The sequence below is a fragment of the Scyliorhinus torazame genome, chromosome 20, assembly GCF_047496885.1.
Source record: "Scyliorhinus torazame isolate Kashiwa2021f chromosome 20, sScyTor2.1, whole genome shotgun sequence".
Taxonomy (NCBI): domain Eukaryota; kingdom Metazoa; phylum Chordata; class Chondrichthyes; order Carcharhiniformes; family Scyliorhinidae; genus Scyliorhinus; species Scyliorhinus torazame.
In genome coordinates, this window is record NC_092726.1 from 42,834,761 (window position 1) to 42,850,411 (window position 15,651).

Genomic DNA, 15,651 nt, shown 5'->3' on the forward strand with positions numbered 1-15,651 from the left:
CAAATTTCACCATCTGCCATTGCTGGATTCGAACACAGGTCCCCAAAGCTTGGATTACTGTCCAGTAACAATCCCTCTAGGCCCCCCCCCCCCATTATAATCACAAGTACCTCACAACCCCTTGAAGCACCATTTCCAGTTCCAACCTGGGGGGGGGGGATTTTCCAGTCCTATACGCCACTGGGACCGTCCAGCCCGTCAGAGGGTGAGGGCCAGAAAATCCTTCCCCGGCCTTTCTTCTTGACAACACAGAGTAGGCCGAGGCGTGACAGAACGGATGTCAAGTTCTGAAGGGGTTCCGATCGGGATGAACAGGAAGAGAATGTTTCCACTTGGCTTGGGGTTGGGGTAGGGTCCAAAACTAGAGACGGACAACTTGGAGATCGTGACCGATAAACCCAACAAGGAACTCAGGGGAAACCTCTCCAGCCAGTGAGGGGTGAGAACGAGGAACCGGCCAGCGGTGAGGGGTGGGAATGGTTAAACAAAAACAGAATGGGGAAGCTCAAATAAGCACAGGAGGATGTTGAGATGACGGAAGGAGAGTTGCGTGGAGTTTAAATACAAAGTGGACCTGTTGGGGAAAATGGCCCATTTCTGGGTGACAGATTCCATTTCTCATTGGTTCACGGGATGTGGGCGTCACTGGCCCGGCCAGCTTTTATTGGCCGATCCTTTCATTGCCCTTAAACAGAGTGGCTTGATCGGCCATTTTGGAGGGCATTTCAGAGTCAGTCACGTTGCTGTGGAGTCTGGAGTCACGTGTAGGCCAGACCAGGCAAGGACGGCAGATTTCCTTCCCTAAAGGGACATCAGTGAACCATCACCAATATGTGACACAAGTCGTCATAACTCCACCAATGATTCTGAATTTTGTGTTGAATTGGATTGGAATGATCCAAGCCAAAGGGAAATAAAGGTTATCCTATCAGTCTTGGGCCACATGGTGAAGGGACAGTGGATTAACCCGGTCCAGAATCCGTATCATTTCCATACCTGTTCCGTCGGGGGTGGAGCGGACGTAAGTGGCCAACATCTTCACGGCGGCTGAGGAATGAGTCTCCTTCTTGAGGCCCCGTTCCATTTCCTCCCTCATCCTTCTCTTCACTTCCAAGAGCTGCGCGTCACTCAACACCAAGGCTGCCAAAATCTCCTCACGCAACTTCTGCTGCTTGGCCAGCCGGTAGGCCACCGCCGTAACCATGGCGGCGCCCTTGCCGCTCCCATCCTCGGAGGGTAGGAAGCGGACGTCGCAGGTGGAAACCAGCCGCCTCACCGCTTTGTGCAAGCGCTTGGCAAACCTATTCCAAAGGGAATGAAAGTCTCCATCAGGCAACTCTCAGATTGGCAGATAAATAGCCGTGACTCTTAGCATTTAAAATTCTCCCTGTCCTTCCAACATCAACAAATTCAAAGGGAATTCGATATGTCTTTAAAATTCATTTACGGGATGTGTGGTTAGACCAGTGTTTATTGCCCATCCCTAATTGCCCCTTGAGAAGGTGGTGGGTGAGCCGCCATCTTGAGCCTCCGCAGTCCGTGTGGTGTAGGTACACCCACAGTGCTGTTAGGGAGGGAGCTCCAGGATTTTGACCCAGCAACAGTGAAGGAACGGCCGATATATTTCCAAGTCGGGGCGGTGAGTGACTCGGAGGGGAACCTCCAGGTGGTGGGGTTCCCAGGTATCTGCTGCCCTTGTCCTTCTAGATGGTAGAGGTCGTGGGTTTGGAATGTTGCCAAAGGAACCTCGGTGAGTTGCTGCAGTGCATCTTGTAGATGGGACACACGGCTGCCACTGAGCGTCGGTGGTGGAGGGAGTGAATGTTTGTAAAAATAGGGAAGTCCTGTTAAAACTATTCAAGGCGCTAGTTAGACCACATCTGGAATACCGTGAACAGTTTTGCTGCCCTTATCTGAGGAAAGATAGACGGGCAATGGAGGTAGAGTGGAGAAGGTTCACTCGGATGTTCCCAGGTAGGGAGGGATTTTATGAGGAGAGGTTGAGTAGGCCGGGCCTGTTCCCAATGGAGTTTAGAAGAATGAGAGGCGACCTTATTGAGACAGAGAGGATTCTGGGAGGGATTGACAGGGTCGATGCTGAGAGGTTGTTTCCCCTTGTGGGAGAGTCTAGGACCAGGGGGCAGAATCTCAGCGTAAGGGGTCGTCCATTTAAGACAGAGATGAGGAGGAATTTCTTCTCTCAGAGGGGAGTGGAATTCTTTACCGCAGAGAGCTGTCGAGGCTGGGTCATTATGGTCAAGGCCGAGACAGATTTTTAGTCAATAAGGGAATCGAGTGGATAAGGCGGGAAAGTGGAGTTGAGGATGGTCATGATCTCACTGAATAGTGGAGCAAATACGATGGGCCGAATGGTCTAATTCTGCTGCTACACCTTATTGGATTCGGGGACAACAAGGCTGATGCTATGACCCAGAAGAAATCAGATCGCCAGGGACACGTTCTTACTGCGGGTGTTTCTTGTAGACAGACCCATCCACCCCAATGGTGGTCCGCAGTCTCTGGACCCCTTTGTTCTCCTTGATGCGCCGCAGGACGGCAGCAAGCGTGGCCGCACAGAGGTTCGCCGAACGCGTGGAGACAATGGTGCAAACGCGCTGTGTCGCCGCACAGTCATCCGGTGTAGGCCGGAGGCCCAATCTGGTGAGAATCTCACAGGCCTTCTGCAATCCATCCCTGTCCCTGTGTCGACAAGCAGAAAAGAAATGATTGGCTCGACCTTAGGCCCAAGGCATTCCCAGTCGTCCATCCCTCGGCGAGCCGGGGCCCTCAGGAGACGTTTTGGGAACAGGTCCACATTTCGCAGCACAAAGCGGGTCCAGATGTGTCGTGCTTGCAATGGTCAATCTGAGGACACGGTGATGGAACTTTCGGCTTACCTCTCGATGGCGGAGACATATTTGGTCTCAAAGTGTCCCTTGACGAGTAGATCGGGTGAAATTATGCCACCAAACAGCAGTCCGTCCTTGGCCATTTTGACGAGAATGATTCGAACCAGCTCCCCCATGTACATCCCACTGATCATCTTCTCAAACCTGCGAGGCCAATTGAAAGGGGTTAGTTGGCTGTGCTGTGGGTTTGTTGCTGCAATGTCCCCAATTCAGTCACAGGGTCCCCCAGTGTCCGAACAATCCCTGCGGTGCAGAAGGAAGCCATTCGGCCCATCAAGTCTGAACTGACCCTCCGAGAGAGCACCATACCTAGGCCCACTCCCCCTCCCTATCCCTATAACCCCACCTAACGTTGGGTGTGAGCACCAAGGGGAAATCCACGCAGACACAGGGAGAGGTTTTGCTTCATTACGCACCCCTCCCCCACGCCGACACTTCAGCCATTAATTGGGCGACACATCCAATCCTGGTGATGTACAGCCCTCCTCCACCAATCGGGAAGCAAAAGGACTCATTACCCAACCAGGCAAATGCACGTGGGATACAGGAGAATTCAATAAGGTGGATTCAAAATTGGGTTAGCTGTAGGTGACAGAGCGTAATGAGAGACGGCTGCTTTAGCGACTGGACGCCTGTGACCAGTGGGGTACCACAGGGCTCTGTGCTGGGTCCCCTATTGTTTGTCATTTATATAAACGACATAGATGACGATGGGAGCACGGTAGCACAGTGGTTAGCACAATTGCTTCACAGCTCCAGGGTCCCGGGTTCGATTCCGGCTTGGGTCACTGTCTGTGCGGAGTCTGCACATCCTCCCCGTGTGTGCGTGGGTTTCCTCCGGGTGCTCCGGTTTCCTCCCACAGTCCAAAGATGTGCAGGTTAGGTGGATTGGCCATGATAAATTGCCCTTAGTGTCCAAAATTGCCCTTAGCGTTGGGTGGGGTTACTGGGTTATGGGGATAGGGTGGAGGTGTTGACCTTGGGTAGGGTGCTCTTTCCAAGAGCCGGTGCAGACTCGATGGGTCGAATGGCCTCCTTCTGCACTGTAAATTCTATGATAATCTATGACTATGTGTGGGGGTAGGATCAGTAAGTTTGTGGATGACACAAAGATTGGATGTGTGGTTAACCGTGAGGTTGGAGGCACAGTAGCATAGTGGTTAGCACAGTTGCTTCACTGCGCCAGGGTCCCAGGTTCGATTCCCGGCTTGGGTCACTGTCTGTGCGGAGTCTGCACATCCTCCCCGTGTGTGCGTGGGTTTCCTCCGGGTGCTCCGGTTTCCTCCCACAGTCCAAAGACGTGCTGTTAGGTAATTTGGAGATTCCGAATTCTCCCTCCGTGTATCCAAACAGGTACATGTGTGGAGACTAGGGGCTTTTCACAGTAACTTCATTGCAGTGATAATGTACGCCTACAAGATTATTATTATGAGTGCCTTGGGTTACAGGAAGGTGTAGACGGAATGGTCAAATGGGCAGAAAAGAGGCAGATGGAATTTAACCCTGAAAAGTGTGAGGTGATACACTTTGGAAGGAGTAATGTGACCAGGAAGTATTCAGTGAGTGGCCTGACACTGGGACGTTCCGAGGAACAAAGGGACCTTGGCGTGTTTGTCCATAGATCTCTGAAGGCAGAACATAGAACATTACAGCGCAGTACAGGCCCTTCGGCCCTCGATGTTGCGCCGACCTGTGAAACCACTCTAAAGCCCATCTACACTATTCCCTTATCGTCCATATGTTTATCCAATGACCATTTAAATGCCCTTAGTGTTGGCGAGTCCACTACTGTTGCAGGCAGGGCATTCCACGCCCTTACTACTCTCTGAGTAAAGAACCTACCTCTGACATCTGTCCTATATCTATCTCCCCTCAATTTAAAGCTATGTCCCCTCGTGCTAGACATCACCATCCGAGGAAAAAGGCTCTCACTGTCCACCCTATCCAATCCTCTGATCATCTTGTCTGCCTCAATTAAGTCACCTCTTAACCTCCTTCTCTCTAACGAAAACAACCTCAAGTCCCTCAGCCTTTCCTCATAAGATCTTCCCTCCATACCAGGCAACATTCTGGTAAATCCCCTCTGCACAAAGGGCAGGTTAATAGGGTGGTGAAAAAGGCATCTGGGGCTTGTTTAGCACAGTGGGCTAAATAGCTGGCATTTAAAGCAGACCAAAGCAGGCCAGCAGCGTGGGTTCAATTCCCGTACCGGCCTCCCCGAACAAGTGCCAGAATGTGGCAACTAGGGGCTTTTCACAGCAACTTCATTTGAAGTGTACTTGCCACAATAAGCGATTTTCATTGAGGGCACTGTGCACTGTGGTTTCACAACACCAGGGTCCCAGGTTCGATTCCCCGCTGGGTCACTGTCTGTGCGGAGTCTGCACGTTCTCCCCGTGTCTGCGTGGGTTTCCCCCGGGTGCTCCGGTTTCCTCCCATAGTCCAAAGACGTGTAGGTTAGGTGGATTGGCCATGATAAATTGCCCTTAGTGACCAAAAAGGTTTGGCGGGGTTATTGGGTTACGGGGATAGGGTGGAAGTGAGGGCTTAAATGGGTCGGTGCAGACTCGATGGGCCGAATGGCCTCCTTCTGCACTCTATGTTCTATGTTGACTTTATCAATCAAAGTGCAGATTTCAAAAGCAGGGAGATCATGTTGGGACTTGTGTAGAGCTTTGGTGAGGCCACAGCTGGAGTACTGTGTGCAGTTCTCGTCGCCACGCTATAGGAAGGGTGTGACTGCATTGGAGAGGGTGCAGAGGGGATTCACCAGGATGTCGCCTGAGCTGTAGCCTCTTATTAATGAGACTCAGTATTTTCTACCAGGTTGAATTAATTCATTGAAGTTAAAGGGCCCGGGATCGCTCACCCAGGAACATAATATGTGGTTACTGACTTACAGCTGTTTTCCCGGGTTGATGGAGCCTCGGTCAATCTCTCGGTCAAATTCGGTTCGAACGGCATGCAGCTCCCCCAAGTCACCAAATGCGCCCCACTCCATATTGATGCACATCCGTCCTTCGTCCCCTTCCACCATGTCAATGTGCTGCATATCTTCCATGTAACAAGCGTTGGTGCCTGTTCCTACAGAAGCATTGGGCAACCCAGTTACCACCAAGAGAATAACGCCAAGACAGTTTCCCGCTCAACGCCCAGCTTCAGTGTTCCAGGGAAGCATTTGATTTTGATAAGCGTGTCTCGGTTTGTGTCACATTATCCCCACAACTGTTTTCCGCTGGCAAAGCGGAGGGTCATGGTGTAGAAATAAGGGGGTTTCAGACGGAGATGAGGTGACTTGTTTTTCTCTCAGATGTAAAAAGCAAGAGGGTGGCCTGGGAAAGGATTGGACCACTTAACGACAGTGCGGGGAAATCTAGGTGTTGAGCCAGAGGGAATGGGCGAGGTACTAAATGATTACTTTGTGCCAGTGTTCAGCAAAGAAAGGGACTTTGTGGGAGATGATTCTTGGGTAGGGTGTGTGGACAGTCCGGATCATGTTAACATCGAAAAGGAGGAGGTATTGGGTCTGTTAAAAGATATTAAGATAAGTCTCCTGGGCCAGATGGGATTTACCCCAGAATACTGAGGGAAGCAAGGGAGGAAATTGCAGGGGCTTTGACTGACATCCTTGCATCTCATTGGCTACAGGTGAGATCCCAGAGGACTGGAGAATAGCTAATGTGGTACCGCTGTTTAAGAAAGATAGCAGGGATAATCCTGGAAACTAGAGGCTGGTGAGCCTCAAGTCGGTAGTCGGTAAATTATTGGAGAGAATTCTCAGGGACAGGATTTACACCCATTTGGAAACAAACGGTTTCATAAGCGATAGACAGCACGGTTTTGTGAAGGGGAGGTCGTGCCTCACTAACTTGATCAAGTTTTTTGAGGAGGTTCAAAGATGATTGATATGGGGAGGGTGGTGGATGTTGTTTACATGGACTTCAGTAAAGCCTTTGACAAGGTGCCTCATGGCAGACTGCTACAAAAGGTGAAGTCACACAGGATCAGAGGTGAGGTGGTAAGATGGATACAGAACTGGCGAGGTCATAGAAGGCAAAGGGTCGCAGTAGAAGGGTGTTTTTCTGAATGGGAGGTTGTGACTAGTGGTGTTCCACAGGGATCTATGCTGGGGCCTCTGTTGTTTGCAATGGGCATAAATGATTTGGAGGAAAATGTAGCCGCTCTGATTAGTAAGTTTGCAGAGACACCAAGGCTGGTGGAGTGGCAGATAGTGCTGAGGATTGTCAGAGGATACAGCGGGACAGAGATAGGTTGGAGACTTGGGCAGAGAAATGGCAAATGGAGTTTAATCAGCAGCAAATGTGAGGTAATGCATTTTGGTAGGTCTAACATAGAGGGGAAATATACCGTAAATGGCAAAACTCTTAGGAATATAGAAAGTCAGAGAGATCTGGGCCTGCAGGTCCAGATCTTTGAAGGTGGTAACACAAGTGGACAAGGTAGTCAAGAAAGCACACGGAATGCTTGCCTTCATTGGACGGGGCATAGAGTATAAAAACTGGCAAGTCGTGCTGCAGTTGTGTAGAACCTTGGTAAGGCCGCACTTGGAATATTGCGCACAATTCTGGTCGCCACACTACCAGAAGGATGTGGAGGTTTTGGAGAGGGTGCAGAGGAGGTTTACCAGGATGTTGCCTGGTCTGGAGGGTGTCAGCTATGTGGAGAGGCTGAATAGACTTGGACTGTTTTCATTAGAACAACAGAGGTTGAGGGGTGACCTGATAGAGGTCTACAAGATTATGAGGGGCATGGATAGAGTGGATGGGCAGGCACTCTTTCCCAGGGTGGAGGGGTCACTCACCAGGGGGCATAGGTTTAAGGTCCGTGGGGCAAAGTTTAGAGGAGATGTGCGAGGCAGGCTTTTTACGCAGAGGGTGGTGAGTGCCTGGAACACGTTGCCAGGGGAGGTTGTGGAAGCAGATACGGTGTTCAAAAGGCATCTTGACAAACACGTGGATAGGACGGGTATAGAGGGATACGGCACGAGGAAGTGCTGAGGGTTTTGGCAAAGGGTGGTATTATGGCCGGTACAGCATTGGAGGGCCGAAGGGCCTGTTCCTGTGCTGTATTGTTCTTTGTTCTCAGAGGGCCGTGAGTCTCTGGAACTCTCTTCCTGAAAAGTCAACTGAGGCAGAATTTTGGGATATTTTTTAATGCAGAGATGGATCGATTCTTGATGGAGTGATAAAATGGACGACAGCCAAGCTGTTGGGCCCGACATAAAACTGGACAAAATTAAATTAAAAATTGGGCATTTTAAAATCAAACCACAGTCAGCTCCAGGACTGGCCTGACGTCAATTCGAACTTAGCCACATTCGAACACACTCACCACAGACTAACTGCTAAGACATGTCTGCACTTGCCCTGTCAAACACTCTTCAGGAGAAAATCGGTCCTGGTCGTTTGTTTTGGGTTGTCCAGATAAAGCTAGACTTTGTGGCACCCAGTTTTCCCACCTTTACCATATATGCAGAGAGTTACCCAGGAATGGACCCCTGGGGGTGGGTTCCTGGTGTCCTGCAGAGTTGCAATCAGCAACACCATTGGGTATTGTGAGCCCCCAGCCCGGAGACCTCATTGGCTGAGGGTCAGAGAACCTTCTGGCAAGGCGAGAAGAGGAGTGTCAAGATCAACCACCCAGGACCCGCCCCAACGAAGGCTCGCAGAGGGAGCAGAGAAGATTGGACGGCTGACCAGAGACCGAAGTAAGCAACGTGTGAGGCCCGCCTTTGTGGACGAAGGCTCGGAGGTCTTGAACTCAGAGAATCAGACCCACAGCTCGACAGAGGCCATCGGATTGGGAAGTGTTAAGAATCTTTGGATGAATTAGGGTCGTTTTGGGATCATTTAAGAAGGGGGATTGTTTTTACTGTTTGATAAATCAATTTGGTTGAATCATAAACTTGTATTTGTCCTTTGTTCATCTCGCAAAGAAAGGTACCTGGGTAAAACATTGGAGTAATAAACTGGTTGAAGTGTATGAGGTTTTAAAGACAACAATGGGGTGAAAGGTTATAAGGGGGTCAGCAGGAAGGTGGGGTTGATGTTTACAACCGGGTCATCCATCGTCTTATTGAATGACGGAGCAGGCTTGAGGGGTCGTGTGGCCCAGTCCTGCTCGAATTGCCTATATAGAAGTTCCCAAATGGATTAGCCCATGCAGTTCACCTTCTTGGCTTCTCTCCCCTCATCATTAACCTTCTTAATAAGGACATTTCGTCCGGCGCCAACTCACGGTCAATAAATGAAGAGAAGTGAGAATGAGAGGAGAAGGGGCGGGGGTGAAGGTAAATTCTTTGCAAGGCCCCGTAGAGGGGGAAGCAATTGGATAGCTGCTCCGCAGAGACGGGGCAGGAAAGATGGGCTGAATGGAGTCTCACGGCGTCACAGCATTTCGGAGAGGTCAGAAATGTGAGCACGAGCGCTCATTAGCTCAAAGTGTACCAGGTCCGCCCGTCAAGTGCGCACACGCAGATAGAAATAAAAAAATGGTGCGAGCTTTCGCATGTGCAATGCAAAACGAAAACAGGTCGACCTACCGACAATCAGCCCGATCTCACAGTTGTGGTCATCATAACCGCAGGTCATCATGGTTCCAACAGTGTCGTTCACCACTGCCACCACGTCAATGTCAAAGTCCTGTGGAATCAAAACAAACAGCACAATTCTTTCTCTAAAGGACAATCAATCGCAGAAATGTCCTGCCAACTACGTTTCTCCAGAGGTCACCTCTATAAATGACTGGTACCTACCCCTCGTCGCTGAATCGCCTGCCGCAGGAGGTTAACCACATCCCTGCCCTCGACACCACTCGCCTTGAACCCTTTCGTCCAATGCAATAGCATACTCTGCAGATTAGGAAATGAAATGGAACAGGAATACAAGATCAATAATAGGTTTGAATAGAAGACGAGGAACTCCACCGGCAAGAGTGTCAAGAAACACTTGACCCCAAACCACACAAGCCATGCGAGGACCAATGGCCTAACTGCTCAGCCACAAATGCAACAGCGACAGGAATCGTTGCTTCAGAACGAGACTCCTGCCTCACAGCGAGGGTGTGCACAAGGCCGAGAATAAATTCTCCCACACGCGTCCGCACTTCACCTTCACCCCGCAAGTTGAACCCGTCGGTCAGTGAGAACTTGCGCGCCCTCTTGTAAATGGGCAACACGCCAGTCCGTCACAGAAAACTGGTTTCCTGGAGGCCTCAATGTCACTGTGACATCCACCTACTTGCTCGAGTCTTCCTCTCACAGAAAAATGCCATACTTCCATGGCTAACTAAGAAGTGTCCAAAAACCACTCCGGTTCCTCCCTAACTTATATTTTTAGTCTTCCATTAGGACGTGGGTATCTCGGAGCTCCATCCCCAATTGCCCTCTTGGCGCGCTGAGCTATTTCAGAGGGGCACTAAAAAGCCAACCACGTTGCTCTGGGGTCTGGAGTCACGTGTACGCCACACCAGGGTAAGGATGGCAGATTTCCTTCTATAAAGAGGCATTAATGAGCTAAATGGGCTTTTACGACAAATTGGGAGGCCACCATTACGAAGACCAGGGGCGAGAATCCGACTCCCCGCCGGGTCGGAGAATCGCCGGGGGCTGGCGTGAATCCCGCCCCCGCCGGTTGCCGAAGTCTCCGGCACCGGATATTCGGCGGGGGCGGGAATCGCGCCGCGCCGGTTGGCGGGCCCCCCCCCGCGCGATTCTCCAGCTCGGATGGGCCGAAGTCCAGCCACTAAAATGCCTGTCCTGCCGACGTAGATTAAACCACCTACCTTACCGACGGGACAAGGCAGCGCAGGCGGGCTCCGGGGTCCTGGGGGGGGGCGCGGGGCGATCTGGCCCCGGGGGGTGCCCCCATGGTGGCCTGGCCCGCGATCGGGGCCCACCGATCCGCAGGCGGGCCTGTGCCGTGGGGGCACTCTTTTCCTTCCGCCTTCGCCACGGTCTCCACCATGGCGGAGGCAGAAGAGACTCCCTCCACTGCGCATGCGTGGGAAGCGGTCAGCGGCCGCTAACGCTCCCGCGCATGCGCCGCCCGGAGATGTCATTTCCGCGCCAGCTGGCGGGGCACCAAAGGCCTTTTCCGCCAGCTGGCGGGGCGGAAATTCTTTCGGCGCCGACCTAGCCCCTTAAGGTTGGGGCTCGGCCCCCAAAGATGCGGAGCATTCCGCACTTTTGCGGCGGCGCGATGCCCGACTGATTTGCGCCGTTTTGGGCGCCAGTCGGCGGACATCTTTCCGGAGAATTTCACCCCAGGTTTCAATTCCAGATTTTCTTTCGAAATGAATTGAATTCATTCGGGGGTGGAATTTAAAATTCTACCAGCGGCCACGGTTTGAATTGAACCCTTGATTCAGAGTCTGGGCCTTTCCATCACTGGCCCAGTGACTTGAAGACGATAAGACCATAAGACATAGGAGCAGAATTAGGCCATTCGGCCCATCGAGTCTGCTCCGCCATTCAATCATGGCTGATATGTTTCTCATCTCCATTCTCCTGCCCTTTCCCCACAACCCCTGATCCCCTTATTAATCAAGAACCTATCTATCTTGGTCTTAAAGACACTCAGTGATTTGGCCTCCACAGCCTTCTGCGGCAAAGAGTTCCACAGATTCACCACCCTCTGGCTGAGGAAATTCCTCCTCCTCTCTGTTTTAAAGGATCGTCCCTTCAGTCTGAGGCTGTGCCCTTGGGATCTAGTTTTTCCTACAAGTGGGAACATCCTCTCCACGTCCACTCCATCCAGGCCTCGCAGTATCCTGTAAGCTTCAATAAGATCCCCCCTCATCCTTCTAAACTCCAACGAGTACAGACCCAGAGTCCCCCACCATTCCTGATACATCAAGCTCGATCGAGATGGAGAACTCGGCAGCACGGTGACACAGTGGTTAGCACTGCTGCCTCACGGCGCCGAGGCCCCAGGTTCGATCCCGGCTCTGGGTCACTGTCTATGTGGAGTTTGCACATTCTCCCCGTGTCTGCGTGGGTTTCCTCCGGGTGCTCCGGTTTCCTCCCACAGTCCAAAGATGTGCAGGTTAGGTGGATTGACCATGATAAATTGCCCTTAGGTTAGGTGAGGTTACGGAGATAGGGTGGAGGCGTGGGTTTAAGTAGGATGCTCTTTGCAAGAGTCGGTGCAGTCTCGATGGGCCGAATGGCCTCCTTCTGCACTGTAAATTCTATGACATTCATGACGGCCCAGAGGAGAGCAGAATGACGCCCTCTACTACGCCAGCTATGTTCGCCGCTACGTGTTAACAACAGTGGAGAGAGTTCGCTCACCTCATCGAGCTTCGACTGTTGGCAGGGAAAGGAGAAGGTGAAACCGAGGGGCAGTTTCTTATCCTTGATGTCCAATTCTTCCATGACATCCCCCAGACAGTTCGCAATGTGATCAAACAGCTAAGAGAGGAGGAAAAAGACCGTTCAATATGCAGTACCATGAGGAAAACAGCAGAGGGCGATGGAATACTGTCTACTGAGCACCTTTCCAAATGAGATGAAGGGCTGGTGGGAAAGTGAGCAGCGAGAGAGAGAGGAAACAATTAGTCATATTCCACTGACTCACTAATTCCTTGCCGCAACCTCCAGGCACCCTCGAGTCCAGAAAAGATGTTCAATTTCAGCATCCTGACCCAACCAAACCGATTCCGGGAATAAAACATGTCAATTGGTCAAATCGGAGGGATTGTGGCATCAGAACAAAAGCCTGAACGAGACTGGGACCTGGGGAACATATGTAACCTTTCCAAGTTTTGCTGATGGTGTAAAGCTAGGCAGGAATGTGCGTTGCGAGGAAGATGTGAAGCTGTTACAAAGGATTTGGACAGACTTTGTGAGGGAGCAAGAACATGGCAGATGGAATAGAATGTGGAAAAATGTGAGGTCATCCATATTGGCCAAAGGAACAGGTGTTCAGTGTATTTCTTAAATGGTAAGAAATGATAAAGTGTGGATCTACACTTGATGTCCTTGTCCGTATATCACTGGAAGCTGAAAGCGAGCGTGCAGATGCAGCAAGTGATGAGGAAGGCTAATTGGATGTTAACCGTTCAGAGAGTCGGAGCAGACTTGATGAGCCAAATGGCCTTGCTGATAGAGACAGTGTAGAGAGAGCTTTACTCTGTATCTAACCCCGTGCTTTCCCTGTCCTGGGAGTGTTTGATGGGGACAGTGTAGAGGGAGCTTTACTCTGTATCTAACCCCGTGCTTTCCCTGTCCTGGGAGTGTTTGATGTGGACAGTGTAGAGGGAGCTTTACTCTGTATCTAACCCCGTGCTGTACCTGTCCTGGGAGTGTTTGATGGGGACAGTGAAGAGGGTGCTTTACTCGGTATCTAACCCCGTGCTGTCCCTGTCCTGGGAGTGTGTGATGGGGACAGTGTAGAGGAAGCTTTACTCTGTATCTAACCCCGTGCTGTACCTGTCCTGGGAGTGTTTGATGGGGACAGTGTAGAGGGAGCTTTACTCTGTATCTAACCCCGTGCTCTACCTGTCCTGGGAGTGTGTGATGGGGACAGTGTAGAGGGAGCTTTACTCTGTATCTAACCCCGTGCTGTACCTGTCCTGGGAGTGTTTGATGGGGACAGTGTAGAGGGAGCTTTACTCTGTATCTAACCCCGTGCTGTACCTGTCCTGTGTGTGTTTAATGGGGACAGTGCAGAGGGAACTTTACTCTGTATCTAACCCAGTGCTGTACCTGTCCTGGGAGTGTTTAATGGGGAAAGTGTAGAGGGAGCTTTACTCTGTATCTAACCCCATGCTGTACCTGTCCTGAGAGTGTGTGATGGGGACAGTGTAGGGGGAGCTTTACTCTGTATCTAACCCCATGCTGTACCTGTCCTGGGAGTGTTTGATGGGGACAGTGTAGAGGGAGCTTTACTCTGTATCTAACCCCGTGCTGTACCTGTCCTGGGAGTGTTTGATGGGGACAGTGTAGAGGAAGCTTTACTCTGTATCTAACTCTGTGCTGTACATGTCCTGGGAGTGTTTCATGGAGACAGTGTAGAGGGAGCTTTACTCTGTATCTAACCCCGTGCCGGACCTGTCCTGGGAGTGGTTGATGGGGACAGTATAGAGGGAGCTTTACTCTGTATCTACCCTGTGCTGTACCTGTCCTGGGAGTGTTTAATGGGGACAGTGTAGAGAGAGCTTTACTCTCTATCTTACCCCGTGCTGTGCCTGTCCTGGGAGTGCTTAATGGGGACAGTGTAGAGGGAGCTTTACTCTGTATCTAACCCCGTGCTGTACCTGTCCTGGGAGTGTTTGATGGGGACAGTGTCGAGGGAGTTTTACTCTGTATCTAACCCCGTGCTGTTCCTGTCCTGGGAGTGTTTGATGGGGACAGTGTAGAGGGAGCTTTACTCTGTATCTATCCCCGTGCTGTACCTGTCCTGGGAGTGTTTGATGTGTAGAGGGAGCTTTACTCTGTATCTACCCCGTGCTGTACCTGTCCTGGGAGTGTTTGATGTGGACAGTGTAGAGGGAGCTTTACTCTCTATCTTACCCCGTGCTGTGCCTGTCCTGGGAGTGTTTGAAAGGGGACAGTGTAGAAGGAGCTTTACTCTGCATCTAACCCAGTGCTGTACCTGCCCTGGGAGTGTTTGATGGGGACAGTGCAGAGGGAGCTTTACTCTGTATCGAACCCCGTGCTGTACCTGTCCTGGGAGTGGTTGATGGGGACAGTGTAGAGGGAGCTTTACTCTGTATCTAACCCCGTGCTGTACCTGTCCTGGGAGTGTTTGATGGGGACAGTGTAGAGGGAGCTTTACTCAGAATCTAACCCTGTGCCGTACCTGTCCTGGGAGTGTTTGATGGGGACAGTATAGAGGGAGCTTTACTCTGTATCTAACCCCGTGCTGTACCTGTCCTGGGAGTGTTTGATGGGGACAGTGTAGAGGGGGCTTTACTCTGTATCAAACTCCGTGCTGTACCTGTCCTGGGAGTGTTTGATGGGGACAGTGTAGAGGGGGCTTTATTCTGTATCCAACCCCGTGCTGTACCTGTCCTGGGAGTGTTTGATGGGGACAGTGTAGGGGAGCTTTACTCATCTAACCCCATGCTGTACCTGTCCTCGGAGTGTTTGGTGGGGACAGTGTAGTGGGAGCGTTACTCTGGATCTAACCCCGTGCTGTATCTGTCCTGGGAGTGTTTGATGGGGACAGTGTAGAGGGAGCATTACTCTGTATCTAACCCTGTGCTGTACCTGTCCTGGGAGTGTTTCATGGAGACAGTGTAGAGGGAGCTTTACTCTGTATCTAACCCCGTGCCGGACCTGTCCTGGGAGTGGTTGATGGGGACAGTGTAGAGGGAGCTTTACTCTGTATCTACCCCGTGCTTTACCTGTCCTGGGAGTGTTTAATGGGGACAGTGTAGAGGGAGCTTTACTCTGTATCTAACCCCGTGCTGTACCTGTCCTTGCAGTGTTTGATGGGGACAGTGTCGAGGGAGCTTTACTCTGTATCTAACCCCGTGCTGTACCTGTCCTGGGAGTGTTTGATGGGGACAGTGTAGAGGGAGCATTACTCTGTATCTAACCCCGTGCTGTACCTGTGTTGGGAGTGTTTGATGGGGACAGTGTATAGGGAGCTTTACTCAGTATCTAACCCTGTGCCGTACCTGTCCTGGGAGTGTTTGAAGTGGCAGTGTAGAGGGAGCTTTACTCTGTATCTAACCCCGTGCTGTTCCTGTCCTGGGTGTGTTTGATGGGGGA

At 51.3% G+C, this 15,651-nt stretch overlaps 1 protein-coding gene across 1 annotated transcript in view; it reads right to left on the minus strand.

The window, feature by feature from the left end:
* The window catches only part of LOC140397056 (hexokinase-2-like), a 104,454-nt gene that overhangs the window by 17,910 nt on the left and 70,893 nt on the right, over window positions 1-15,651 (minus strand). The window contains exons 4-10 of the mRNA XM_072486091.1: window positions 12,223-12,342; window positions 9,685-9,780; window positions 9,472-9,571; window positions 5,810-5,993; window positions 2,898-3,053; window positions 2,467-2,700; window positions 997-1,301 (exon numbers count right to left, since the gene is read on the minus strand). Of these exons, the coding sequence (XP_072342192.1) occupies window positions 997-1,301; window positions 2,467-2,700; window positions 2,898-3,053; window positions 5,810-5,993; window positions 9,472-9,571; window positions 9,685-9,780; window positions 12,223-12,342 (1,195 nt within the window). The remainder of the gene's footprint in view (window positions 1-996; window positions 1,302-2,466; window positions 2,701-2,897; window positions 3,054-5,809; window positions 5,994-9,471; window positions 9,572-9,684; window positions 9,781-12,222; window positions 12,343-15,651) is intronic.